Source organism: Pseudorca crassidens, chromosome 4 (assembly GCF_039906515.1).
Source record: "Pseudorca crassidens isolate mPseCra1 chromosome 4, mPseCra1.hap1, whole genome shotgun sequence".
Lineage (NCBI taxonomy): Eukaryota > Metazoa > Chordata > Mammalia > Artiodactyla > Delphinidae > Pseudorca > Pseudorca crassidens.
Window position 1 is genome coordinate 3448731 of NC_090299.1, and position 26139 is coordinate 3474869.

The 26139-nt window shown below is 56.1% G+C and overlaps 1 protein-coding gene across 30 annotated transcripts in view; it reads left to right on the top strand.

The window, feature by feature from the left end:
- Window positions 1-26139, top strand: part of ABLIM2 (actin binding LIM protein family member 2) — a 150808-nt gene that overhangs the window by 111368 nt on the left and 13301 nt on the right. For 7 of the 30 annotated variants that reach the window (XM_067735003.1, XM_067734995.1, XM_067734999.1 and 4 more), the window contains 5 exons: window positions 5285-5404; window positions 6369-6421; window positions 6907-7048; window positions 17569-17630; window positions 24761-24841. In XM_067735003.1, coding sequence (XP_067591104.1) covers window positions 5285-5404; window positions 6369-6421; window positions 6907-7048; window positions 17569-17630; window positions 24761-24841 — 458 coding nt within the window. Of the gene's footprint in view, window positions 1-5284; window positions 5405-6368; window positions 6422-6906; window positions 7081-17568; window positions 17631-19312; window positions 23198-24557; window positions 24670-24760; window positions 24842-26139 lie in introns of those variants that run through there. The other 23 variants (XM_067735000.1, XM_067735008.1, XM_067735012.1 and 20 more) reach the window with 12 other exon arrangements.

Sequence of the window (26139 nt, forward strand, 5' to 3'; positions counted from 1 at the left end):
TTTAGCCAAGATGATGAGGGACGGAGGTGCTTGGACTACAATCTGACGCAGCCTGGTCTTTGTAAAACAGGACAAACCAGATTCAGTCATTTATTCCTCCATGAGAATTTAAGTCCTGTGTTGTTTTTTGTTTTTGTTTTTGCGGTATGCGGGCCTCTCACTCTTGTGGCCTCTCCCGTTGCGGAGCACAGGCTCTGGACGTGCAGGCTCAGCGGCCATGGCCCACGGGCCTAGCCGCTCCGCGGCATGTGGGATCCTCCCGGACCGGGGCACGAACCCGTGTCCCCTGCATCGGCAGGCGGACTCCCAGCCACTGCGCCACCAGGGAAGCCCAAGTCCTGTGTTTTGAGAATTTCTGATGATAGAATAAATGACTGAGCCTTTGGTTAAAGGGATTTCTTGCATCAGCAAATAGGGGCAGGAGACGCTTGGTTCCAAGGGCATCTCTCGCCCCCCAGTTTCCCTCTCAGGGGTGACCAGACACCTCCGCTCCACCTGAGTCTGCAGGGGACAGGTGCACAGGGAACAGAAGCCTCCAGGTCTCACCTCTGTTTCGTCCCAGAATTTCTGGTGATTTGGGGCTTGTTGCTTCACCATCCTGAGCCTCTGTTTCCTCATCTGCAAAACAGGACCGACCCTCCACTCGGCCCTTTTCACAGGCTGGTTATGAAGACCGGATGGGATGATGAAAGTGGAATCATGTTCTAAACTGTCGAATGCAGTGCACGTGATGGAGATTGTTATTCAGACACTAGAGAGATGGGAGGAGGGATCCCCGTACTTCAAGACCTTGTCCAGATGCACCCAAAAAACAGCCACGTCCCCCGTTGACAACTGGATGGACGCTGTTGGGTGGAATCTGTAACAGTGTGTTTTCTGTGACTTACTGACAAATCCGTGCTCTAGTTGCACAGGCTTTGTGTGTTTTGTAATTTTGTCCTTGACTGCAATAGGCCCTATGCCTTGTGTATTTCTTCCTCTTCCCAAGAAAGAAAAAGATGAATGGGAACTCCTGGGTTTCCGCAAGGCGATGCCTCTCACCGTTGCCTCTCAGTCGGAGAAGCAGGGAGCACAGATCTTCCCGAGGGATCGGAGAGGAAGGGACGCGTAGACTCCAGGGCCCTCAGAGGTGGTCCAGACTAGCTCCCTGTGTTACCAGTGGGGAAACTGAGGCACAGGAAGGCATGAGCAGGCGCAGCGTGGTGTCTTCCCATCGTGGCGCCCATACTGCAGCCAGGAGGCTGTGCGTGCTGTCCGCGTCCACGGGAAGGACTGACTGACTCGGCCTTTTATCAGCCACTAGCTAACATCACGTACACACACAGGGTCGGAGGGCCGGCCCCCGGGAGGGGAATAGGCGGTAGATCAGATTAGGAACTTGCTCACGAGCGTCTGACGGAGCCCGATCTAGGACAGAGGACTTCCGACAGTAAGGCCCTTAACCAAATCGTGCAGTGGAGCTTCGGTTTCTTGTTTTTGGCCATGCCGCACGGCACACGGGATATTAGTTCCCCGACCAGGGATCGCAGTTCCCCGACCAGGGATCGCACCCGCGCCCCCTGCAGTGGAAGCGCGGAGTCTTAACCACTAGACTGCCAGGGAAGTCCTGGTTTACTCTTACCAGGGGCAATCTTTGTGTTTCTTTTTTAATCTGGATAGAAACGCCTCTACTATCCAAAGGCAAGTGAATTCCTCTTTGACTGAGCCCTGAACAATGACCCAAACCCTCTTAGCATTCTAGAATGTGGGTTTACTGATTATTTTATGAAATGAACTTTATAGAGCGCCTGCTCTCTGCCACGCGTTCAGCCACGTCGTGGGGATGAACATGAATGCAGTCTGTCCCTGCTTGACTATAAATGGGCCGTGAATGAAGTGAGTGCTCATGGGTGCTGTGTAGTCCTCTCCACCAGCTTTCCTTAGACAACCGTCAGGTCATAGCGGATGTGGGACTTCCCTGGCAGTCCAGTGGTTAAGACTCCACGCTTCCACGGGACGGGTCTTGGGTTCCATCCCTGGTTAGAGAACTAAGATCCCGCATGCCGTGTGGCACGGCCAAAAAAATAAACTAAGGACATAATAGATGTGATGGGATGCATTTGATTTCCAATAGATTTGAGATGTCTTAATTTTACAAGATTTGCCCCATCGAGCTGGACCATATCCGGGCAGAAGTGCACTGGGGTGGGGGGCATGCGTGTGTACATCATACATGTGTATGAGCATGCGTGTGTGTGAGCATGCATGAGTGTGAGTGTGCACGTGTGTGTTTAAAGCCCACGTGCAGCCAGCCACCAGCCCCCATCTCAGCAAACTGACCGTCCCCTCATCTGTCAAGGGAGAGAAGCACACACCTCAGGAGAACCCATCCTTTTTTTTTTTTTTTTTTTTTTTGCGGTACACGGGCCTCTCACTGCTGTAGCCTGTCTCGTTGCGGAGCACAGGCTCCGGACGCGCAGACCCAGCGGCCATGGCTCACGGGCCCAGCCGCTCTGCGGCATGTGGGATCTTCCCGGACCGGGGCACGAACCCGCGTCCCCTGCATCGGCAGGCAGGCTCTCAACCACTGCGCCACCAGGGAAGCCCCCCATCCTTTTAATAGCCTGACTTTACGGAAACAAACTCTGGGTGATGATGTCGAGTTCCTGGACCATTTAATTAGCTTAAGATAATATTTTCAGTGAGTTTTAAAATGTTATGCTTTTTAATTAATGTATTTACTTTTCAACTTTTTATTTCCATCTCATCAAAAGTTGTTGTGTTTTGGGTTTTGGTTTTTTCTCTGGTGCTCTAGTCCCATTGGTGTTTTTGGGGAATGAGCCTCCAGTGTGAGGATGCTCAGGCCTGGGGACTCAGCGGGGGTGGGACCCTGGCGTTGAGGACCAGGGTTAGATTTAGGGTTAGCAGTCAGAGAGCTGCCACTGAATGCATCGCGTGTGCTGGGGTTTCATCTCAACACAGCCCTGAGGCAGGTATTATTATAGACAAGGAAACTAAGGCCAGGGCCGCAAAGTGACCCATCAGTGGCCAAGTCACACCAGGTCTGCCTGACCCCTGAACCCACCACTCTTAATTTACATCATTTTGCATCATTAGAGACCAATAGTGCTTTCTTAGACTACCTTAGTTCCAATTCTACTTGGTTACAATTTAATGGCTTCAAAAAAGAATAAGAAAGAGAAGAAAGGAAGCAAAAGAACTGAATGGGAAATAAGAAGGAAGGGGAAGAAGGAAGGGAAGGAAGAAGCACATCCTGTCGGGCAGAGATGCTTCAGGACCAGCGGAAGGCGTTGGACGGGCTGGGAGGTGGGGTGCAGAGGACCTCCCACCACCCGCTAAAGGTCCAGCTGCTATGGGGACATTTTGGGTGTCTTTTGAAAGGTCCTGAATCAATCACAGTGTTGAACCCAGGATTCTTTGGGAGGCAGACAGGATTCCAGCCACAGCCGCTCCCCTGCCAGCTCTGTCTCTCACTCTGAAGAACGGAGTTCTGGCTTCGAGGGGCTCTGCATGAGGCCCCGTGATGCTTGGCACAGAGCAGGGACTTTCCTCTCAATGGAGTGAAGCTGACCCAGTTTTTAGACTGTTTAAAATGAATTCAAGAGGAAAAAGTAATGTCTCCCCCAAATTTCCCAGGAAGCTGACTGTCCAGCTGCAGGGACAGACGTTTTGTTTCCTTGGTAAGCGCACGTGAGCCGTCAGATGGCAGTGTGTGCGGAGACGCAGGCCCAAGAAGCAGGGGTGGCGTCTCACCGCCTCCCACACCTGCAGACGGTTGGGGGCTCGCTCCCACCTCCCAGAGCTGCCCACCCACGCCAGACGGTAGAGGCGACCCGTGTAGCCTGTACTCTCAGCTCTTCCTTTGGCGCCTGGTTTAAGACGGGAATTAATCACATCTCCTGTGTCTCTGGGATTCCTTTGTAGTGGGGTCGAGTCTCCTTTTGGTTTGGGGATGGGAGGAAAGGGAATGGCCCTGTATCCAGAAAGAAAATTAGAGACCTCCCCCTCTCATTGGGACGCTCCCTCTAAAGGTCCCAAGGGACGCAGGGAGTCGGCCGTCAGCCTTTCCCAAAAGGGTGCTCACTGGGAAATACTTCCCAGGGCTCGGAAGGAGCTGCCTTGTGTGATAGGAAAGACACACGCAACTCGACTTCTCTGCTTGTCCTGAATTGATCTGTCTTTTCCCGAGACTCTGAAACGGCATGTTACAAATTAGCGGCCCGGTTAGCCTCTCGTTTTATTCCTAATATTCCAAACGTGTAAGCTGAGCTCCCCATCATGTGACAGCACCTGCGTGTTATCTCATGCGATCCTCGTAAATTGGAGGGGGAGGGCGTCATTTGCCCATTTTACAGATCAGGAAACTGAGGCTCAGAGCTGTTAAGGAAGCAGCCCGAAAATAACACAGAGCTCCGGGTTCCTCTGTTTTCCTAGCCGTGCTCCATTTCTCGAGAGAATCCGTTGGGTGTTTTGCGGACTGGCAGAGACTGGGGCTCCGGAAAGCCCTTGGTTTGAGTCTGGTTAGCTTGTGCACACCTCGTGGAGCTGGTGGCGTTGGCAGAGAAAACTGGCTAAATCTTGGTGGGATATCCCCCTTTTTGGAGGTGGGGCCCTTCTTTAAGCCCTGAGGTAGCTCTACAGGCAGAGTTTGTCTGGCCCAGTGTACTCCCCGAGGCTATGGAAAGTCCTCGGACCCAGGAGGGACGCTGTGATCTGAACTCCTGGGATCTCAACATTCCCAAAAGCCTTTTGGTGGGAGCCACTTAATTGTTTTTGCATTTGCAAATTACCCCAAGTGTGGCTGTCCATTCGGTCCATTCGGGGGCCTCTGTGGGCTGTTCAAGGATCCAGCTAGCTTACTTTTACCAGCAGACCTAGCCCTGGAGGCCTTCTCTGGGCTGGACGAGGGCAGTGGTCTTAGAGCTCCAGGTAGCCGCCGGCCCGATGTCCCTGGGGCGACAGCGCCGCCGCCAAGAGTCCCGGCCGATGTACGGTCAGACGCTCAAGGCTCCGCTGCCTGGCGACAGCCGTTGTCCAGGAAACAGGAGAGCCTACACTGACGGGCATGCGTCCCTCTGAGCCCCCTTCTCCCTGCCCCTCCTGCACGGTGCCCCGCACGCAGGCTTGTCATCACTTTGCCTCTGCAAGTAGAGCCGGCAGGGTTTTTATCTTCACTTTGAAAACCACTGTCTCTCCTGGGAGACGGAGAAGCAGGCGGCCGTCGGGAGTAATGAACTGTCCGTGTATCCAGAACCATCTTCACTTGTGGCCTTATCTCGTCAAGGTCCTGTAGCCCAATTCCCAATTTCCAAGCTCTCGGGCCTGATGTCAGTCTTGTCCTTGGTGGTGCACAAGGCAGGGTGCTCCAAAAAGCTAGAAGGTCCGAGCCCTCCGCAGGCTGCAGGTAAGGAGCCCACCCTTGGCATGTCCTTACTGTGGCCTCGGTCTCCGTGGCAGGTGGCGAAGGACACTGGGGTCTTTCCTTTCATCGTTCCCTGCATGGGGGTCAGTGGTTTAGCTTGGGAGGCACAGGATGGGTCTTTACTGAACTGGATGCTGAGAACCGTCAACCTGCCCTCGTGTGATTTACTCATCATGCTTGGTGGAGATAATGTCAGCCCGGCTGGGTGACAAGCCCCCATCCCAAAACAGGCAGATGGAGAATACAGACACCTCTTGACCCAGCTCTAGATAGTCTGCTGAATAACAGACGTTTGCTTGCTCTGTTCCATAGAGCATACCTCTGGTTGTCTGTTGTACCCTCTTTACTGCTCTGCGTGGAATTCTCCCAGTGGCATAGCTTACTCGCCTTTTTGTGTTTTGCGAGCAGTGAGGTGGGGCAGACAGAGGAAGGACTTAGAGTCAGACGGCCTGGGTTCAAATGCCAGCCTCTGCCCCCCACTGATCCATGATCTTGAGAAAGGCGCCTCTGAGCCTCAGTCCTCTGATCTGTGAAATGGGTCAGGTGGGGATGAGCAGTAATGTCTGTGATGCACCCAGCGGAGTCTGACCCAGTAGGGGCTGGATCGCCGGGCCCTTCTGTGCCTTTGAACTTGGAAGATAGAAAGTATGTTCTTCGAAATGCCGAGCGGCCGCAGGGTGGTTGGCTGGAATGTCAATGAGGCATCACTTCACACATCTGCTCTCGATTTACAACATCCTGTGCGAGGCCCCAGGCACTCCCCAGGCCACATTCCTGCGGGGACCTTCGCCAGCTGGGCTGGTTCCTCAGCCCTTAAAAGTACGAGTGCTGGCGACTTTTCTTTGATTATTTTCCATCTTTGAGCATGACTGTGAAGTGGGAACTGACACATGGAAACCCAGAATCTATGGTGCGCTGCCCTGACAGATTGATTTTTCCCTTCCAGCCGGGCGGCGATCAGATGGGGAGGACGGAAGTTTCGACGCGGATAACAGGAAGGTAATGCAGGGGCAGACCTGCTTCCGTGGGGACTTCTCCAGCTTCAAGCCTCAGGCTCCTCCCCTTAGGTTGTGCTCCTTAGGGATTAGGCAGGGCCACATGGAACGGGGACCAAATCTAAGTCCCCTTACAGTTAGGACTAGCATGTCTACTGCCAAAGTCCTCATTCTATGCTGTGTAACCTGGTCATGGTCTAGAACCAAGGAGATGTCCGATAGGAAAGGAAAACAAATCAAAATGCATATTTTAGGGTTTGGCCCATGGGCTGAGTTTGCCCGCCCACCCTGGCTCAAGAGGTACGACCCCCTTTGCTTGTCTTTAAGGAAGGTAGGTGTGTGTGGAAAGAGCCCAAGGCTGGCTCACCCTGCTGTCCCCTCGTGAAGCCATGTGGGCCCTGACCTCCCTGAGCCTCCGTTTCCTCCTCTGTAAAGTGGGGCGATGCCACTGCAGGTGACCTCAAAATTCACTTCTGTTTTTTTTCTCAGCAGAAGACCAACTGGCTGCTTCTCAAGGGGGACGGAGACACTAGGACCAACTCTCCAGACCTAGACAGCCAGTCTTTGGCCCACAGTAGCGGGACTGATAGAGGTCCTCTCCAAACGATGCCAGGGGACAACATTTACTCACGTGAGTGGTTCTTTTGAGCAAGGAGCTGTCAGTGTGGCATGAAAGTCCTTACAGAAAAGGGGCCCACAACCTCGAGCCAATCCCCCCCAGATCTAAGCCTTGCTCATTAAAAACTACGAGAGCAAACCCACAGAGTGGCGAGCCCGGTAGGAAGCAGACCAGTAGCCGTGTGCCGGCTTCCCTTGGTGACACCCTGATTCAGCCAGCCTGCTGCCCAAGGGCCACGCCAGCATCTCCCGGAACTCTCCAGAGCTGGCAAGAGGGCAGAAGGCCAACTCAGGCTCCTGGGCTCCTTTGGGAAAAGGGCTTGCAGGCTGCCAGGCTGGAAGTTGAGGGCCCGGCTCCCTCCGGAGCGGACAGGAGCATGGTCCAGGGGGGCGAGTCCAGACTCGGAGCCGAGAACGGCATTATCGTGTCTCCTGTGCTCATCTTGGGCAAGGGGCCGGGAGCTGGGACTACAGATCCTCAGGGAGTGCAGGAGACAAAGACCCCGTCTGCCTGATCCAGGGGGTCGTGAAGCTGCAGTAGGCGTGACCTTCAGATGCCGGGCCGAACTCCCCATATAACATTCTTCACGTCCAGAGGCTGTAAATTACAGGCGGAAACGACAGCAAGCTGTCGTCTGATGCCCGCAGTAGACGGTGGGCAGAGTCTTTGGGTCTCAGCAGCTGTGGGTGGGTTTTTGTGGAGAAGCTGGAGGCTTAGCTTGGAAGCAGAGGCCAGGAGGGGATGGTTGTGGACGTGAGAAAGCCAGGGAGAGACACTGGCTTTGCCGTAAGACGGACCTGAGTTCAAATGGTGGCTCACCACTCGCTGGGCCCCATTTTCACCTGTGTGCCCGGCGGGGTCGCTAGAGACCTGGAGGAGGTGGCACGTGTGCAGCCAGCACTTGGCCGGGCCCGTAGTAGGTGCTCATCGTCATCACCACCATTCTCGTGACTGTAAACCGTCTCGCAAATGAAAGTGCGTGTGTTCCGACGTGGGAAGAGGGTGAGAAGCGTGGAGGTGATCACTGGTTAAAGAAGACGCCTAAACAGAGAAAGCGTGTGTCGTTTTGTGTGTGATCTCTGTAAGCAGATGTCTGTGTGCCCCGGGCCCCATCCGCCTGGGCCTCTGCTCTCTAAATGGGACCCAGAGCCGGAGCACAGGGCTGACATCCCCGTTGGAAGGTCACACCGGAGAGTCCCCCGGAGGACACCAAAGCGTTAGCCCCAGGACTCGAGAGCACCCAGGAAAGGACTATCTGGGGTCCTCAGGGTGGTCTTTTCTAGCTTCAGTCCTTCCCTTGCTGGGAGGTGGGTGGGCCTGCATCTGCAGCTCCCCGTGCTGTCTCTCCTCAGGGGGGCAGCTGCTGTCCGCAGGGAGTCCCACTTACCTTCCGGCCTGCCTGTGGCTTGGGGCTTAGGGAGGTGGGGACACCATCTGGGGAGAAACCTGGGCAGGAGACGGGCTGCCCCGTGGGGACCTCCCTGTGCCGCGCTGACCCGTTCGTGTTTCCTCACCTCTGTACTCTGCTTCCTCGTCTGCACGTGCTGGACGAGGCGCCCTGCGGTCGTCCCAGGCTTCCCCCAGGCGGTAGGCCCTGTGAGACCCGGGGGCTGTGCAAGTGTTTTGGCCAGTCACACACCTTCAAGGTCTGTTTGTCAGCCCCGTTCGTTGCTGCCGTGTTCCGATCTCAAGCTGCAGGTGTAGCCGCAGATGGGAATGGACCGCCTCCCATCCAGGTGCGCCCGGCCGGCAGGAATTGGAAAGCCTATGCTAGAATTCGTGCTCTAACTGGGGCAAACCCTGCAAAGTACAAACAACCTGCGTGTGTGTGTGTGTGTGTGTGTGTGTGTGTGTGTGTGTGTCCTCCTCCTTCAGGGCAGGCTCACGATGACCATGGCAATGGTTCTGTCATCCCTTCGCTTTCTACACATGTTCTGACGTCAGTTCCTCCGAATGGAAAACCCACTGTGTCTAACAATTGCAATTGTGCCTTTATTTCTGTCCTGGTGACATCGCCTTGTTTCCCAATGTGCATGGAAGTAGCAGCGAGGACCCAGGCTGCTGGTCGTGCCTAGGTCAGGCGTGCCTTGCTATCTGCCGGCCTCTTGAGACATTTGGACGGGATGAGCACACTCTTAAACTGAGAAGAGAGGGGTATCCGCCTTCTTTTCTCGGGTTCCTTCCAATCTCACCATGTAGCCCCCAACTGTGAGTCCATCGACACCAGTTTCGTTTGCAAACAACCGTTATTGAACAAAGTGTTTGCATGTGGCAAGGCACGCCTGCCTGCATCCCTGGGACATCCATCTGTAGCGCCCCAAGGAGGGTAAGATTGTGACACTCAACACAGTGGGCGCTCAATAAATGTTTGTTGAATTGAGGTGCATTAAATTCAACGGGTATTTATTGAGCACCCACTCTGTGCCAGACGCTGTGTAGGGCACCGAGGGGGAGACCGAGAAGAGCAGCCCCTGACCCAGAGACGCGTGCAGGGAGCTGGGACAGGCAAAGACGCCGTTGAGAGCAAGTGCACACGCACCCTGCCGCCGCCTGCCTGGGGTCCTCCGTGGGCTCTCCGGGGCCACACACAACCTCATCCCACTCATGACACCATCAGCACATCTCACCTGAGACTGAGTTCATCATTCAGTCATTCATCCACCCCTTCACCAGACATTAACTGAGCACCTACTATGTGCTGAACACAGTGCTAGGCAGCGGAGAGGAGGTGGTGAATATGGCCCAGTGCCTGTTCCCCAGGGAAGCAGACAACTGACAAACCAGCGTGACATCCCTCTCCGCTATGGCAGTGGTTCTCAGCCAGCACTGACGGCCCCTCCGAAGGAGGTGTCATTGAAATACACACTGTATGACAGACAGCTCGTTTTCCTTTATGCTACACTTAGGGCATTACCTGGACTATGCATGTAGTAGGTTATATTATTGCTGAATCTGATTTCTGCACAGGAAAGGGAAGGTATTGAGCTTCTGTTACAAGAAGAGGGTCTTGAGCCTTACAGGATGGGATTCACTGCCCCAGCAGAACACGAGGTGGGGTGGGCCCCCCTCCCCTGGTCTAGATCCTGTGGGCCGGCCTGCTGCTCCTCTGGGTCCCACCTTCCTAACCCTTCACGTCCTGTCCTCCCTTCTGAGGTTTCCCACATCCCCTCTGGGTGGTCACAGGTGTGCTGAAGTAAGACAAAGCCCCCTGAGGGCTCAGTGACCCGTGGAAAGGACCCCACCCTGCCAAAGGGAATAAGGCCCTTCCTCAAATCCCAGCACGTGAGGGGAGTTAGGGTGGGCTTGGAGGTCGGGGTGAGGGAAGCCCCACCTTAGAGACCAAGGCAGTGCAGATGGCTGGTCCCGTGGGGACCACTGCACACCCACCCGGCCTGTGGTTTTGCTGTTTTACGTCACCCTCTGTGTGTCTGTCCCCGTGGAGTCCCGTCCCCTTGTCTTCGCCCGCTGCCCACCCAGTCCGGGCCTGGTCTGGGGCTGGGATCCGAGATTGCTTCCTGGGTCACCCACCCCCAGCACCCACCAGTGTGAAGCTCGGGAGACAGCACCTCTGTCCCACTTTTCCTTCCCTGCTGGCAGGAGGAAAGCGGGTTTGAGGCCTGGCCAGAAGTGGCTTTCCTCACCCCCTGTCAAGTCCTCTGGAGCTTCCAGGCAAGAAAAAGTCATTCTCACATTTCTTAGTCCACGGCTGAAAGAGAGAGAGACCTGATTCGCTGTCTGCCAACCCCATGAGAATTTTGGGGGGTTGGCCATCCTCAGTCTGGGCATTGGGACCTGAGGACCCCAGGGGCAGGATCCATGAGCATCACCCTGACGGGACTTCAGTCCTGGCCCTCATTTTTGGACAAGCAAGAGAAGGCCCAGAGACAGGGTGTGACCGCCGAACAGGTCCTGGGGCCGGAGCAGAGGCCAAACAGACAGCACCCCAGCCCCGGGAGCTGACGGTCCAGAGGAGGCGGGGACACAGACAAAAAGCACGTTAGAAAGTAAGGCCCATGGCGCGTGCAGGTCGGGGGACCAGGCGCTGCCGATGGCTCGGGGAAGGGAGATGCTGAATGAGCAGGCTTGAGGGCTGCAGGCTTGAAGGTGTAGGCGTGGGAGTGAGCCCTCCTCACACAGGTGAAGCCTGGCTGCTGGGCCCTGCGGGAGGGCTGGAGCCCGGGATGCGCAGGGTCACAAAGGGCGCTATAGGCCTTGGGAGGGCTCGGCCTGGCCTCGGAGTGGAGGACGCACCTAGGGGTTCTCAGCAGAGCCCCGACCGCCTCTGACTGAGGTTTCAGCCGGCCTGTCGGGGCAGGAGGGGAATTGCCGTCATCCAGGCTGGGGGAGGGTTCTGGGGGAGGTAGTCTTTTAGGGGTGTCCTGGGGTGTTCTGAGCATCAGTTTGGGAAACAGGAAGCCAGTGGGGAGGCGGGAGAGGACAGCCAGAAACAGCTGGTCTGTGCGTGATGCTGGGAATTTTCCTCTGTCTTCTGGGGCCTGGGGTCAGTGCGGCAGGGCCGTGAACAGGAGATGAGGTGATGTGTTTTATGTGTTCAAACACGGACGGGCAGCTTTGCAGAGGATAGACTGGAGGCTGCTGGGCCGGGGCTCAAGGGACTGGGGTGTCCAGATAAGCCATGGGGAGGCCCCCCTGAACCGTCTAAACAGCAGGACTGGTGCAAGCAGTCGGGGAGGGGCGGGGCGGGGGGTGCGGAATCAGGAGTGGCCGGGGCGTCCTGGCGCAGGTGGGTGGGGGCATCTCTGTTCACAGCTGGGCAGGAACAAGGTGGGTTCTTCACGTTGAGGCCCAGGGATGAGAGAGCTCGGGCCAGCGGAGGGGGCGGGGGAAGGCTGCGAGGGAGAGGCCCGAGGGAGCTGGAGGGCTTGCGTCCGGCACCCGGCATCCAGCAGGTGGCTGGGACTCCCCTGGGGCAGAGCCTGCTGGGGAGGGCATGGCCCGCCCGGCCTCCAGCTGGAGGGACAGAGTACCCCCTGCTCACGTTCGGCCCCAGCAAGAGCAGTGAGGGTTCCAGACGTCAGGGAGGGGACCTCGGCCCAGGAGAAGCCACCTCCAGGTGCGAGAGGGGGGCACCAGGACAGAGCCCTCTGCCGTTCCCTGGGGGCTGGCTGGGACTCTTCGCTTTTAGCAAAGGTCCCTGTGCCCCCCGTGATGGGCAGCCTTGCCCCCAGCTGGGGAAATGGACAGGGTGTGGCCTCAGATTTGTGGGCAGGGGCGCAGGCAGTGCCTGAGACCCTCAGGCATCCGGGGGAAGGAGCCCACGTCCCAGGTCACAGTTCTCAGGGCCTCCTCTGTCCCCCTACACACAACTCTGCCCGGGTCTTGAGGTGTTCCCACCCACCTGGGAGCTCTATCTCCCCTCCCCCGACCCCCACCGGGAGCACCTTATCTATGACCCTGTGTGTCCTTTTCTCCCCTGAGGACTGTTAGCTCCTGGGGAGCAGGGTCCAGATGGGCCCCCCGTGCCTCCCCCTGTGCCCACAGCAGCCCCCCAGTGAGTGCCCACGGGGCGGCGGGTGCCCAGGTCTTCCCTCCTTCGTGGGCCCCAGCACGGTGGGGGCTGGGGGGGAGCGACAGAGTGCATGAGATCACGTGAGGGGTCAGCAGAGATGGCTAGATGCGGGTGCGATCCCGCTGGGTTGAATCCTAGCCTCTCACTTGCTATGTGACCTTGGGTACGAGAGCAAACTTCTCTGAGTTTGGAATCGCCTCGTCTGTAAAAGTGGGGATGTTCCCGTCCTCCTGGCAGGCGGCACCCGGGCTTTGGGGCTCAAACGTGGGCATCCTGTGGGCTGAGCCCCGGGGTGTCACACAGAGCGGGTCAGATCCACAAGCCAGCCATGGTGAGTGGACCCCTCTCACTTGCTTCTGAAGCCTGAAGCTCAGACGGCCCAAGGGGCCTCCTGTTCATGTTCCTAGGGGCTGAAGGGGGTCCCAGCCCCTCCTTCCTCAGACGGGGATGCCAAGGCTCAGAGAGGGGACCCGAACCTGCCCAGGGCCACGCAGCTGCAAGCTTACACGTTCGCACATCAGTGAACTGAAAACCGTTCACCATCCCAGTGAAACTGACGAAGATCTGCCCAGGGAAATGGCTTCCTGACCGTCGTCCACAAAGCACCCTGGATGCTCTGATGAGCCGTGTGCCTGCAGCTGCCCCTGGAATAGTCATCCACCTGCAAGGGGCCTCTCCTTGCCCGTCTGTCCAGTGGCTCCTCTAACCTCTGACAAGCCAGCCCAGAAGACGGACAGACCCAAGGACACCCAAGATCAATCCCAGCAGAATGCTGAGGGCAAGGTTGCCACGGGTGGGCTTCTGGGAGGAGGTGACGGGGAGCCTAGTTAGGCTGAGCTTGGACATGGGGCGTGGGCAGGTGTCCAGTGGTTACAGGGCCTGATACAACTCGGGGTCACGAGTACCCAGCTGCCACCTGTCCAGGTCCGGCACACCTGCCTTCTCCCTGTGTGCCTTCTCTCTCTCTCCAATATACACACAGCACACACTCTTAAGGCCAGCCAATGCCACAGGCCAGGCAGGTCCCTAGAAGACTCCCATGCCTGCAAGCCCTCACCAGGGCAGAGCTGCTGGAGCAGATAGGGTTACTGGTTCCCGAAGCTAGGGTCCTGGGAGATTGTCTCATCCTCTTCGTAACAATTTGATATTATACAGGTCACTTAATTTCACTAGGCCTCAGCTTCCTGAAACGTAAAATGGGCTCATGTGTAATGCCTTGGCTTGTGACGGTCAAGAAAATCTCTGAGTACGTGAGGGGACCTTCTAAACGGGTGGTTCTCAATCGCAGCTGCACATGGGATCCTGGGACCTCGGAAATCTACTGATGGCTGGTCCCATCCCAAGAGAGGCCAATTCTAATGGGTCTTGATAGCTTCCCAGGGATGTGATCTCTCCCTGCTCTTTCCCACTCAGTACAACTGAAAGGCCCAAGAACAGTAGGGCAGTAGACAATCACAGAACCCTGGAGGGTAGAGAGAGGAAGGTGGACTGGCCAGAGACCTGAGAACTTAAGGAAATATGCGGGACCAGTGTCTCTCACCTCCCATGCAGTGGACAAGGTGACCAAGTAGATGACTGCCCTCCCTGGTACCCAGCAGAAGGCCCCCTGGCACCCAGCAGCCTAGAGAATAGGCCCAGGGAAACTGCTCCATCCATGGCTGGTGTCTCCCACCCCCACCTCGAGGTACGGGGCAACCGGGGAAGCACCTGTCACCCCAGGCTGCTACCAGAAACACCAGGTGGACGCAGCAGACCAGAAGAGCACTTTAACTAAACTGACTTCGGACTCACAGCCCATAATAAGCCATGCCCCACATGTTAAACCTAAGCACAGGGACAGCCTGCTGACCTGGAAAACTTAGCTAGGATCCAGGTCTCCCAACATAACATCCGAATGTCCAGGATGCAGTGGAAAATCACTCATCACACCAAGAACCGTGAAGATAACTATTTGAATTGAAAAGGCAATCAACACATCCTAACACGGAAGAGAATCAGATATTGGAATTATCCTGAGAAGGATTTTTAAGGCAGTCATCGCAAAACTGCTTCAACAAACAATTGCAAATACTCTTGAAACAAATGAAAAAGAAAAAAAGAAAATCTCACAGAAGAAATACAAGTTATAAAAAAAAGAATCCAATGGAAATTATGGGAAAGAAAAATAAAATAACCAAGATTCAAAAATTCACTGGATGGGTTCAATAACAGAATAGCGGGATTTGTCAGAGGAGAGAATCAGTGAACTTGAAGATAGAACTACAGAAATTATCCAACTTAAACAGCAGAGAGAAAATAGCAGAAAAGAATGGACAGAGCCTCAGAGACCTGTCAGACAACACTTGTATCACTGGAGTCCCAGAAAGAAGAGAATGGGTCTGAAAAATATTCAAAGAAATAACGCCTGAAAACTTAACAAATTTGGCAAAAGCCATAAACGTCACATGCTCAAGAAACTGAGTGAACCCCAAGTAGAATAAGCTCAAAGTAATCCACACCAAAACACACCATAATTAAACTTACAAAAACTAAAGACAGAAAAAAATAATACTGAAAACAGCCTGAGAGAAAAGACATATTATACTCCCTACCGGGGACACCAACGCAAATGACAGCCAACTTCTCCCCAGAAATCGTGGAGGCCAGAGGAAGATGGCACATATATAATGTGCAGAAAGACATTTGCTGTGGATGTGAATTCTATCTTGGATGGAAATATCCTTCAGGAATGAATGGAAAATGGAGACATTCTCGGACAAAGGAAAACTAAGACAAGTTTTCACTCGCAGATGTACTTGGCTCAAGGCAGTTCTCCAAACAGAAAGGAAGTGATAAGAGAGCTCGGAAATTCAGAAAGGAAGAACATCACAACGGGTTAAAATTAGGGGTCAGTATAACAGACTGTCCTTCTTGTGATGAGTTTCTTAAATCATTGATGATCGAAGCAAAATTTGTTACACCATCCGATATGGAAACTCAGGGCAGGTAGAAGAAAGAGCGAAGACAGTCATAGTTGATGAGTGAGGAAGATGAAGTGGCCTGAGTGGAAGTAAGGTCTCTACACCTGCTGTGAGACCAGAGGCCGGCAGCCTGAGCACAGGGGAGTTTAGAAGCTGGCTAGGTGACTGCAGTGCATCCGGGTAGAGAACCGCTGGTTTAGAGCAGGTAAGGCTGGAGGTGAGGGCATAGTTGTTCTCGGGGCCCTAAGGGTTTCCAAGCCTTAGTGTGTATCAGAATGCCCTGGAGGGCTTGGAAGTCACAGACCGCTGGACCTCAGCCCCAGAATTCTGAGTCTGTAGGTCTGGGGTGGGTCCTGAGAATTTGCCTTTGTCGCAAGCTCCCAGGCGTGGCTGGTGAGCTTATTATTGGAGACGCCACTTTGAGAAGACGACGCTGGCATCCCCGACTGACCAGGAGCTCCTGGGTCTCAGCTGACGGTCCCTTAGATCCTCAACCCAACAGCCTCACATGCCCAAGTGTGCCTGGCTCTGGGTGTAAATTGGGAAGCAGGTGTGTCCTGGAGGGACCTCAGGACTGTAAGTCAGGAGGCCCTTGTCTTGTGTCCCAGGGCTGGATGACCTTGGGCAGGTCCCTCTGTTCCCCTTCTGTGAAATGGGAGGAGCTGGCTAGGTCACTTACCTGGCGGAGCCCAGGGCAACCAGGAGGGGCGAGGGATGCCCGGCAGGTCTGGCCCCGCTTCTCTCCCTCCAGCTCCGCTCTCCTCTGTTTCATGTATCGGAGCTTTCACATCGATTTCCTGTGACAAGAGGGCTCCTTGGCTAAAACCAGCTTGAGAACCCTGCCCTTGGTGTCGTGAAAGGCCCTTCCTAACCCACATCTGGAACCTTCCCACAGACTACCCTGGGACAAACAAGTCCCCGAGGCAGGTCCCCAGCTGAGGCCTTTCCTACGGGTGTGACCTGTACAGAATGTCTTCTCTGGCCCTCCACCCCACAAGACAGGCGCCTGGATCGACCAGCATCCTGTGTTCAGAAGTGGGCCTTCCTGGAGTGGGCGGGTGGGTGGACGGACAGGCAGTTCTGGGCACGGCGCCCGTCTCACCTTTGGAGGCTCAGTCCTCCGGTTTACAGCCTCGTGAACACAGAGGGATGGGACCCGCCGTCCCCTCTGAGCCCTCGCGGGCAGCCCGGTGGCTCCCAGGAGCCAGTGCTATTGCCTGAGCTGTGGGGGACAGGGACCCCCAGATGCAGCAGACATGGGCCCTGCTTTTTACGGGTCCACAGGCTATGGAAAGACAGTTCAGGCAGCCGGGAAAGGCCTCCTAAGGGTGCTTCTAAGGGTGGTGGAGGTCCCCTGCCCCTCCAGGGGGCCCAGGCTGTGCCCCTTGGCCTCCCTTCTGGGGCACATCCCACACGGACTTCTGAGCCAGGAGTTTCCGCTCTGCTGTCTCCAGACGTGGCATTGAAGCAGTTCACTGGGGAGGTCTCAAAGTCCTGGGCCCCCCCAGAGCAGCCAGGGATGTGGTCAATGGAGGGAGACCAGGTGTGGGATTCCCACAGGGAATCCAGGGCCCAGTGTCTCAGACTGGCCCTTTGAGAAGCTAGAAATTAGGATTTTAATGTGAAATCCGCCAACTGCAAACAGCTCAAGGGTTTTGAAAAAATAGTCTGCAGGCCACCTGTGGTGGTGCTGGGCCTCCGCTGGCCGCCTCTGGCACAGGTTAGCACAGCCCTACCCTGCATGGGGGCCCCTTCCTCCCTCTGCCCCCCGCTCTCCTGGTCAACCAGGTGAGGAGCTTGGCCCGGTGATAGAGGCTTCCAGAGGATGCAGGTGCCTGCCAGGCCGGGTCGGGCTCCGTGACGTTCCTGGTGTCATGGGCGAGCTCCGGGACGTCCCCCCACTTCCTGGCTTCATCCTCAGTCAGTGCCCTGGGGATAGAGGTCTCGAATGAGGCAGTGGGATTTTCAGGGCCGTCCCATGTCACCTGCGCAGCCCCGCCGACCTGGCTGCATGCGTGACAGCTGTGCTGTGTCTGTTTCAGGGTTCCCCTATTCCAAGTCTGACCCTGTCCCAGGACATGGCAAGAATGGCTTGGACCACCGGGTAGGTACTCGGCCCCGCACGCCCTCCCCAGCACATGCGTACTAACGGCCACCGTGAGCTAGGGCGGCTCCCACAGCTTGGTGACCACACGGCCAGGAGGACGGGCCCTGGGGACCCTGCTCACCCACCCACGTCTGCCTGCTGCTCTACCCAGGGCCAGACCACCACCCGGCAACACCCCTCCTCCCCTCTGCTCCCAGCCCCCAGCCCCCAGGGAGACCTCAGTGTCGGGGGGCAGGGGCAGCGGGGCCACCCAGAGGAATCAGACCCTCTTTAAGGCCCTCCTGACCGTCCTTCTCCTGTGACCTAGAGCCTAATAAGGGTCTTAAAGGATGGAGGGGTTTCGTGAGCCATGTGGGCCCAGGATCCACTTCCTTCCCTGGAGCGCCCTTCCTCCCCGGCCCCCAGTGTTCGTACCATCACCATGGTTACCACTGATGATGCCCTTAGCACTGTGACCGTTACTGGGGCCATACCGAGGGGCCGGCTTTCTCTGTCCACTCCCAGCCGAAGGCTGCTTTGACTGCCCCCTTCCCAGCTGTCTGAATACGGGGACATGACAACGTGAGCCCACACAGCGTGGTGCCTGACTTGTCCCCCGCAGCTGGGCCCTCGTGTTTGTCCCTCTCCCCACAGCTTTGCTAGGTCTCCAGTGAGGACCCCTCAGACGGAGCGGGCGTGATGACACCAGATGCCCCGCCAACCCCCCGACACACACACACACACACACAGACACACACAGACACACACACAGACACAGACACACACACAGACACACACACAGACACACAGACACACACAGACACACACACAGACACAAACACACAGACACACAGAGACACACACAGACACACAGACACACACACAGACACAAACACACAGACACACACACACACACACACACACACACACACACACACAGCCCCAGGAGACTTGCTACCATTGAGGCAGCCTTTTCCCGGTCGGAGGAAGTTTGTCCACAAACCGAGGCCATTCACCCCCCAAGAGAAGCCACTCAGACCTCAGTCCCCGTGTGTTGCCCTGGGGCAGTCCCAGCAACAAGTGTGTAACGCAGGGGACAGCGACCCCTCAGGCAGACCTCAAATCCAGGGTCCAGGCCATGGGGCACATCCAAGAACAGGGACGCCACCACGGAAGCTGCGGATGTCCTCGGGCCTTTCTGTCCTTCTCGAGCTCTGTGGGCCCTGCTGCTGTGCGTGTCCGGGGCCCAGGTGCTTCTGCATGGTTTGCTCGAGGGAACCCCGCCCATCCCACTAACCAGTCCCCCCCACCCTTTATTCAGAATGGGCCGAGCTGGAATGGCACGTAGCATGCTTCTCTGAATTCCCTTCTAAGGACGGATGCAGGGGACATGAGAAAGCAGAGGAGTCCACAGCGCCGGGGAACGTAGATCCTTGGGCTCAGCGTGAGGGTCCCGAGGGCAGTAGCACCAGTCAGAACGTTCTCTGTTCACGCGGCACGGCTGTGCTCTGACTCCGGGGCCGAGTGCCGAGGTCACGGACTGGGCCACGTCCATGCCGAGGCGTTCCACTCCCCAAGCCAAGTCCTGGGGTTTCTCTCAAAATGTGGGAGACAAGGGCCTGAAAGTCAGCCCTTCCAGGCTTGCGTCATCGGGGGCGGGGTTATGCATCCTCTAGGGAGAGTCCCTTCTTGGTTGCCAGGCTGGAAGGATGTGGGTCGATGGCTCCCAGCACCTGTGAGGAAGGCGTGGCCTCCGGAGGCTCCACCCCCAAGGAGTCTGGGAACAGCGGATCCAGACACTCTGGCGGGGACACCATCTTCAGGCCTCTCCTAGAGCAGAGAGCAGACTCTAAGCTTTACAGAGTCAGAGCTGAACCCTCCGGGAATGTTTCCCCTGCTGGCCTCAGGGTGGGGAGCAGAGTGTTAGAAAGCCTGCGAGTGAGGCCTTCTGCACATCCTGGGGAGTCGATAAAGATGGAGTTCATCACCACATGAGGATTTTTAGCGTTTCACATTACAATATCCAGGAGATTGATAAAAGTTATTGCTGACTTTTTCGGGGGATTCTTTTTTCCCTACTCATGTTCTCTCCTATTTTTTTTTCTTCACTCTTTCTGAGACTCTAACGTAATTGTACGCCTGCTTCTCAGCTGAGAAGCCAGGTGCTTTGAGGACCAGTCTTTTACGGCTCAACCATGTCAGATGAAGTTGTTTCTGACAGGATTCCAGGTGACCTAAAGTAAAAGCCCAGATGCAGAGCGACCAAAAACCCAGTAACACCAAATCCCGAAGGAGAGGAAAAGAAAGCAGTAGGAGAAGATTACATCAGAGACACACAGAACACTGGGAAAAACCACCGACGCTTAGCTGTGCGCTTCCTGAGCGTGACCGGCTGTGTAGTTCTCTTATTGTCAGATGGAAGGAAGGAAGTCAGTAAGTCAGGGGAGGCAGAGATGTGCCTGGTTCTTGTTCCGGAAGGGATTTGTCACAAGGGGCCAGCACCATATGTCCCAAAGCTTGTTAAAACGTCCTGATAACTAGCCCGCCACAGAGCCTGACACATGGTAGATATTCACACCTCTCTGTAGAATAAATAGGGAAACAGCCACCTACTAAAGGCTTTCCTGTGGATGAGACAGCATTGGTTCCAACATGTGCCACCCGGTCTGCTATTAAGAGACTGACCGCTGGTCACCGACAGGTCCACACGGTAGCTCCTTGGGAGGAGTCCCATTTTGAAAAACCCTGATGCTAACTAAGAACAGACTGAATTTTCCTACTAAATGACAAAAACTGTCAGGTTAGATTTTTTTTTAAATAAAAGAAGAAAAAAGTATCATCATGAGATAAACACAAATTATTTTTTAATGGATTAGAAGTCAAAGGATGGGAAAGAGATAGCAAAGTCACAAGTAGAAGGAAAGCATGAGTGGCAGTATTGATGTCAGATGAGGCAGAAGTTAAGGTTAAGATGAATTCGTAGAATTTGTGGTAAAAAGAGAGAACACTAGCTCGTGATGACACAAGCTATAAAGCAGTTAACGGCACTCATAAATGTAAACTTGCCCAGCAACGTGGCAATGCCAGGGACCTTGATAAAACGCAAGTATGGTAGGCCATGTGAGCATGACTCTTGAAATCAGACATGGATCTAGTGAAGGAGAAAAAAAGTATGGAGATCAATTTAATAGTGCAAACCGCGAACTTAATCTAATAGGCATATGAAAAAATTCGTATATTTTGAATCGGGTATTCACATATCCATAAAACATTAATGAAAAGGTTCCTGTATGTCACTACAAAGAAAACCTTAACAAATTTTAAAAGTCGGATATGCTGGAAAGAGTACATGCATTATCATCAGGCAGCCCCGAGTTCAAATCCCAGCTCTGTCACTTCCTGGGTGTGTGTTTGGGCAAAAGTTACTTAAATTCTATGAGTCTCTATTTCCTAGTCTTTAAAAAAATTATCCTTACCTCTTAAGGTTATTGCCGGGACACATAACATTATAGTTGTGAAATCTTCTAAGCTCTATAGGGTAGTTCCCAAACGAATAGTTATTATAAAAGCAAGTCTCTACTCCTTCTTACTTCCACCTCAGTGGCTAGTGAGTAAAATGGCACGCTCCAGTGTGAGCTTTAGCAAGAAAAGAACAATGGTGAGATGGCCATGATTTCCTTCTCACCGTTATCAATCTCAGTATAATTTTTGAAAAGTAAAATGCACGGGTTAAATTTTTTACAGTTCCATATATTAGCTGTGTGACCTTGGGCAAGTTGCTTCACGTCTCTGAGCCTCGGCTATTAAATGGTGATAATAATCACCACTTGGCATTTAGAAGGCCAGGAGTAGAGAGCTCTTTCCCTGCTCTGGACTGATACCGTGACCGCCCCCCCACCGCCTCTACCCGGGGGACGCCCCACCCTCCCTCCTGAGGGCCTCTGGCTAGTCTCAGGGCCTGGCGGACCAGAGGAAGCCGGTTCTGCTGCCCGGAAGTGGGTTTCCAACTGCCCAAGGTGGTGGCGGTGGCCGTGGAGATTACAGCCTGTGATGCAGGGCAGCGGGCACTAGGGGGCGGCATTTCTCTTTCGTATCGCAGCCGGGCCAGGTGGGAGGCAGGTTTGCCTCGCTTTATGCAGGAACGTCCCTAACCAGGCAGGTGCACGGGGGGGGGGGGGGGGGGGGGGGTCCTTGTCAGTGGCCTAAGAAAATGTCTGCAAATATTGCTCTTGAAAACTCCCAAGGGGAATCATTCAGTCAAGTGGAGGAGGTGCAGGGTCACGGAGAGCCACCGGCAGGTGAGGGGCTGCCGGGCTCTGGTCCCAGTGCTGGGACTAAGGTGAGGCATTCAGGGCACTTGCCAAAGGACTCAGTTATCAAGGTAAACAAGGTAATACAATGTTTTGAAAACTCCAAATTAATGAAAAAAATCCATGATGGACAAAGTATCAGAAGTGTAAAGACCAGCTCCAACCCTCCACTTAGGTGCTTACCCGCCTCGCCGCCCTCGTCCCGGCGTCTCTGGGCCTCAGTTTCCCCTGTTCAGGATGGAGGACTTTGGACTCGGTGCTTTCGGAGGCCTCGTCCTGTCCCCTCGCTCGCTAGGACTCTGACCAGCTCCTGGCTTATCACCTCCTGCAGTAAATTAGTGCTGAAAGCTCTCTCCCTGTAATACAACCCAAGGGCGAGGAATATAATCCCTTAACTGCAGAGCTCTCTCCTGGAAATTTAACCCCTGTACCCAGTTCCAGAAGCGCTGGCCAAGACCCCTGACCCCGTGTCAGACTCTGTACCGGGTGCCAGGGATACGGGCACAAATAAAACATTGTTCTCCACCGTGGGCAGCGGATGCAGGACCAAGACAGTCGGACAGGAGAGGGACTGACTGACCCTGCGGGGCCTCAGCACCTGCATTGTGGGGCAGGAACCCTCTGTCGAGGTTTGCAGGATGACTTTTTCAGGTGGGCAGAGGAAAAGAGAATTCCAGACAGCAGAGTTGGCTGCTGGTGCCGTGGACAGGTGAGGGAGGCACCTGAGACAGGTGGCCGGGTCCATGCCCCCTCCGAATACCATCCCTGGACCTCATCAGCCATCACAGCCACAGTGATTGTACGGGGTGCTCACGACGCTAGGGGTCTGTGCTGGGGACTTTACAGACACCGGCCACCTGAGTCCCTGGGGACAGTGCATCTGGAGGGAGCAGAGCCGTAGCCCTAGTGAGCCGCCCTCCGGGTTCAGGCCAGCTGCGGGCCGAGGGGCCGGGCGCCCTGGAGCTGTCATCACAACGGGAAGGAGCTGGCTGGACAGGCAGGGGCAGCTCAGGCCTGAAGGTGGCGGGAGATATGTGAGCAAACCCGCCGCGTGGGAAGCCGGCAGCCCCGACGAGTGTGGGCGGCCACACGGCCCTTCCAGAGCCCGGCCTCAGTGGGCACCATGGGCTGACCCTCCTCCCCGGCCAGGCCGCCAGGAGCCCGGCGACAGCCTGTGCCCTGCAACCTGCCCCCTGCCGCCCTCTCTCTTTCTCTTCCAGAATGCCAATCTGGCCCCTTGTGGAGCAGACCTGGATGCCAGCTGGGGCACGCGAGGTACAGGAAGCGGGGACCCCGTGGGTCTCTGGCTGGGGCAGGGGTCGCTAACAGGTTTCCACGAGTTTCGTTCTGAAACCACCCCCGACCAGGGCCGCTGGCAGAAGGCTCTGAGCATCGTGGCGTCGGGGAGCCTGGGGCAGTCATGTCCCTGCCTCTGCCGGTCAAGGATTGGTTTACCTCCATCCTAAAGTTGCCGGCGATGTTCCTGCTCCTCTCCCCTCCCTCCGGTGCTCCCCGCCTCCTAACTCAGAGGCTTCTCCATTGCCTGACCCAGGTGCTCACCTCTTGAGCACTGCCAACCCCACCCTGACTTACTTGTCACTCCGGGTCACCTGGGGAGAGATCTGTGTTTGAATGTCCGTCCCACGCCAGGGCTGAGGCCAGCCCACACCTACTGTTAAATTCTATAGCAACAAAGGAGGCGGAGACACAGTGAAAAGCCCGCGGGTCTGAAGTCGGGTCAGATGCTGCCCCAGCCCTGCTCTCCGTGTGGCCTCCCAGGGCTTCACACCAGCAGGGTGGCCTGCAGGGAGGTTGGTGTTACTAGAGAGACCCGGTCACGTGGCAGGCGCCTGCCCAAGGGCTCTGGCAGCTCTGAGCCGCCTGGCCCTGCGATGCTCATTCATGATTGTCACCCGAGGGTGACCGGAGCCTGCTCTCTTGGGCTGCTTCGCGCTGGATGTGGGAGTGGAGGGAGCTCTAAGTGGCCTCCAGGGCCCCGGGCTCAGAGCCGGGGCGTCCGGGACCCTGCATGGCACATGGGGAAATTCAAGGACCGGCCCCCCGGGGCCCAGCCCCTCGCCAGGGTCTCCCTCCTGAGACAGGCTTGCTTGTGGCCGAGATCCAGAGATGCTGCCCTGTGGGTTCTGCGTGCTCACGGAGGCCTCCCATCCGTACGACTTTAATTTTTAACAAGCCGCTTTTAGTCTGGAAGGAAAACCTTTTTAAAAAGCTAGCACGCGGAGCTCTGTATTGAAAAGGAGGAGCTAAAGGGTCACGAAGGGAAAACAGTAAGAGGCAGGGGGGTTCGACCCCAGCAAGGCTGCCTGTCTCCACGGGGGTAAACCGAGGCAGGCTCGGACCACCAGGGAGACAGCAGCACGGCTGAGGGAGAACACAGTGCCGCGTCTGGCTCCCAGTCTGGCCTGCAGCCTCCCGACCATGCCTGCTGCTCTGGCTTCCCGCCGGAGATCCCAGAGCCCGTCCCCCTGCAGCTCGGAGGGTGCCGCGGGCGGGGATGGAGACCGCGAGGCCCGGCCCACCACAGGGTGGGGGTCCCAGACGGGCTGCTTCCACCTTTGGGCCGAGCTCGTGCGTGTTCTAACCTGGCCCCTGTGGTCTCTGCTTTCTCTTACAGAATACAAGGTAAGAGGGGCCGCCCGCTCCCGCGCTGACCTCCTGCACCTGCCCAGGTTAAACGTTCCTTTTGTGCTTTCCCTGTGAAGTGTGTGTGTCAGATGCAGACGCAAGTATGTACCTCCCCGCTGGCCTCGGGCTCGGCTCTTCTGTCCCCGCACGTGCTTACTTCCCGGGTGAACCCGGACTTTCTTCTCCCCGCAGATCTATCCTTATGACGCCCTCATCGTCACAAACCGAATCCGCGTGAAGCTGCCTAAAGACGTGGACCGGACGAGACTGGAGGTGAGAGGGGCCCCCAGGGGTGGAGGGTCACGTCTGCCAAGCGAGTCTCTGCAGCTGCCTTGACAGCCACAAAGTCGACATTCATCGCCCCCAAGGTCCCCGTGGCGACCGCACAGTGCCCGGCGATGGGCTTGGAGTCAGGTCCCTCGTTGTTTCAAAGACCGGAGAACATGGTCATGTACCCAACAAAGGAGGCTGTGCAAAGGGGGGCACAGCTGCTTGCGGTTTGGGGCAGGAAAGCCTTCGTCACTGTGCTTAACTGGGTAACGTTCGCCTCTTCCCTGAGCGCTGATGTTCAGAAAATCGGCCCAATTCATGGCTTCTCGTTTGACCACACTCACCCCGATCTTGAATAATACTGAGCTCTGGGAACAAGTGTATGTTTACAAGACCCGCAGGTGGAGGGCACAGACATCTGTTGCCCGGGCCCCACCGCGAGCCACGGGCCCAAGTGGCCAGAGCGCGTACTTCCTCCATCCTCACTGTCTTCCCACGAGGAGATCAATGGCCCCAGTGGACTTCACCTCCCGAGCCACGTCAGGAAGGTTTCACTGGGGTGAGGGGTCTGGAGGCTCCTGAAGGCCCAGGGCCACCTGCCCCACCTGTGCCCCGGGGCTGGGAACACCTGAAGCAGAGTGTGTGTCCGGCCAGCGCCAGCCGCTGCCCTGCGGCTCCTGTGGGCGGGGGCTCAGGTGGCTTCTGGGAGGGAGCCGTAGGGGCGTGGATGTGGCTGAGGGGCACCAGCAGTGCCCCGGCGGGGCTCAGGAGGGCTGCCAGGTGGGAGCCAATCATCTGTAAAGAAACGCCGTCTCAGGTGGAGCCCTGATCTCCGCCCTTTAGGGTGAGGGTATTGATATGCACTGGGTGGGTGGCTGTACCCACGCGAGGTCACATAAAGCCCCTCCCCCAGGGTACGGGTAGTGGTGGCGAGGAGGGGACGGGGACGCTGGTGTGGCTGCAGCCGTCGGGGGAGGCGTGTCCATTTTGTCTTCTCTGTTGCAATAGTAGGAACTTGGCCCGAAGTGGTTTAAGCTGAAAGGGAGTTGCCAGCTCCTACGACTGACGACTGACGGGTCCCTTCGGGTGGGGCTTAATCATGTCTCCAGACCCAGATTCCCTCCCTCCATCTCTTGAATGTTTCCTCTGTGTGTGTTGGCCTGACTGATGGACAGATGTTCACCTCCCCTCCCCCAGGCTCAGCGTCTGCAGGGAAGAGACTCGGGGTGCGGGGGCTCCTAGAGGGGCTCTGAGACCTGGGGCCTAGAGACAGGGAGGGTGATGCTGGGCTCACAGCAGCA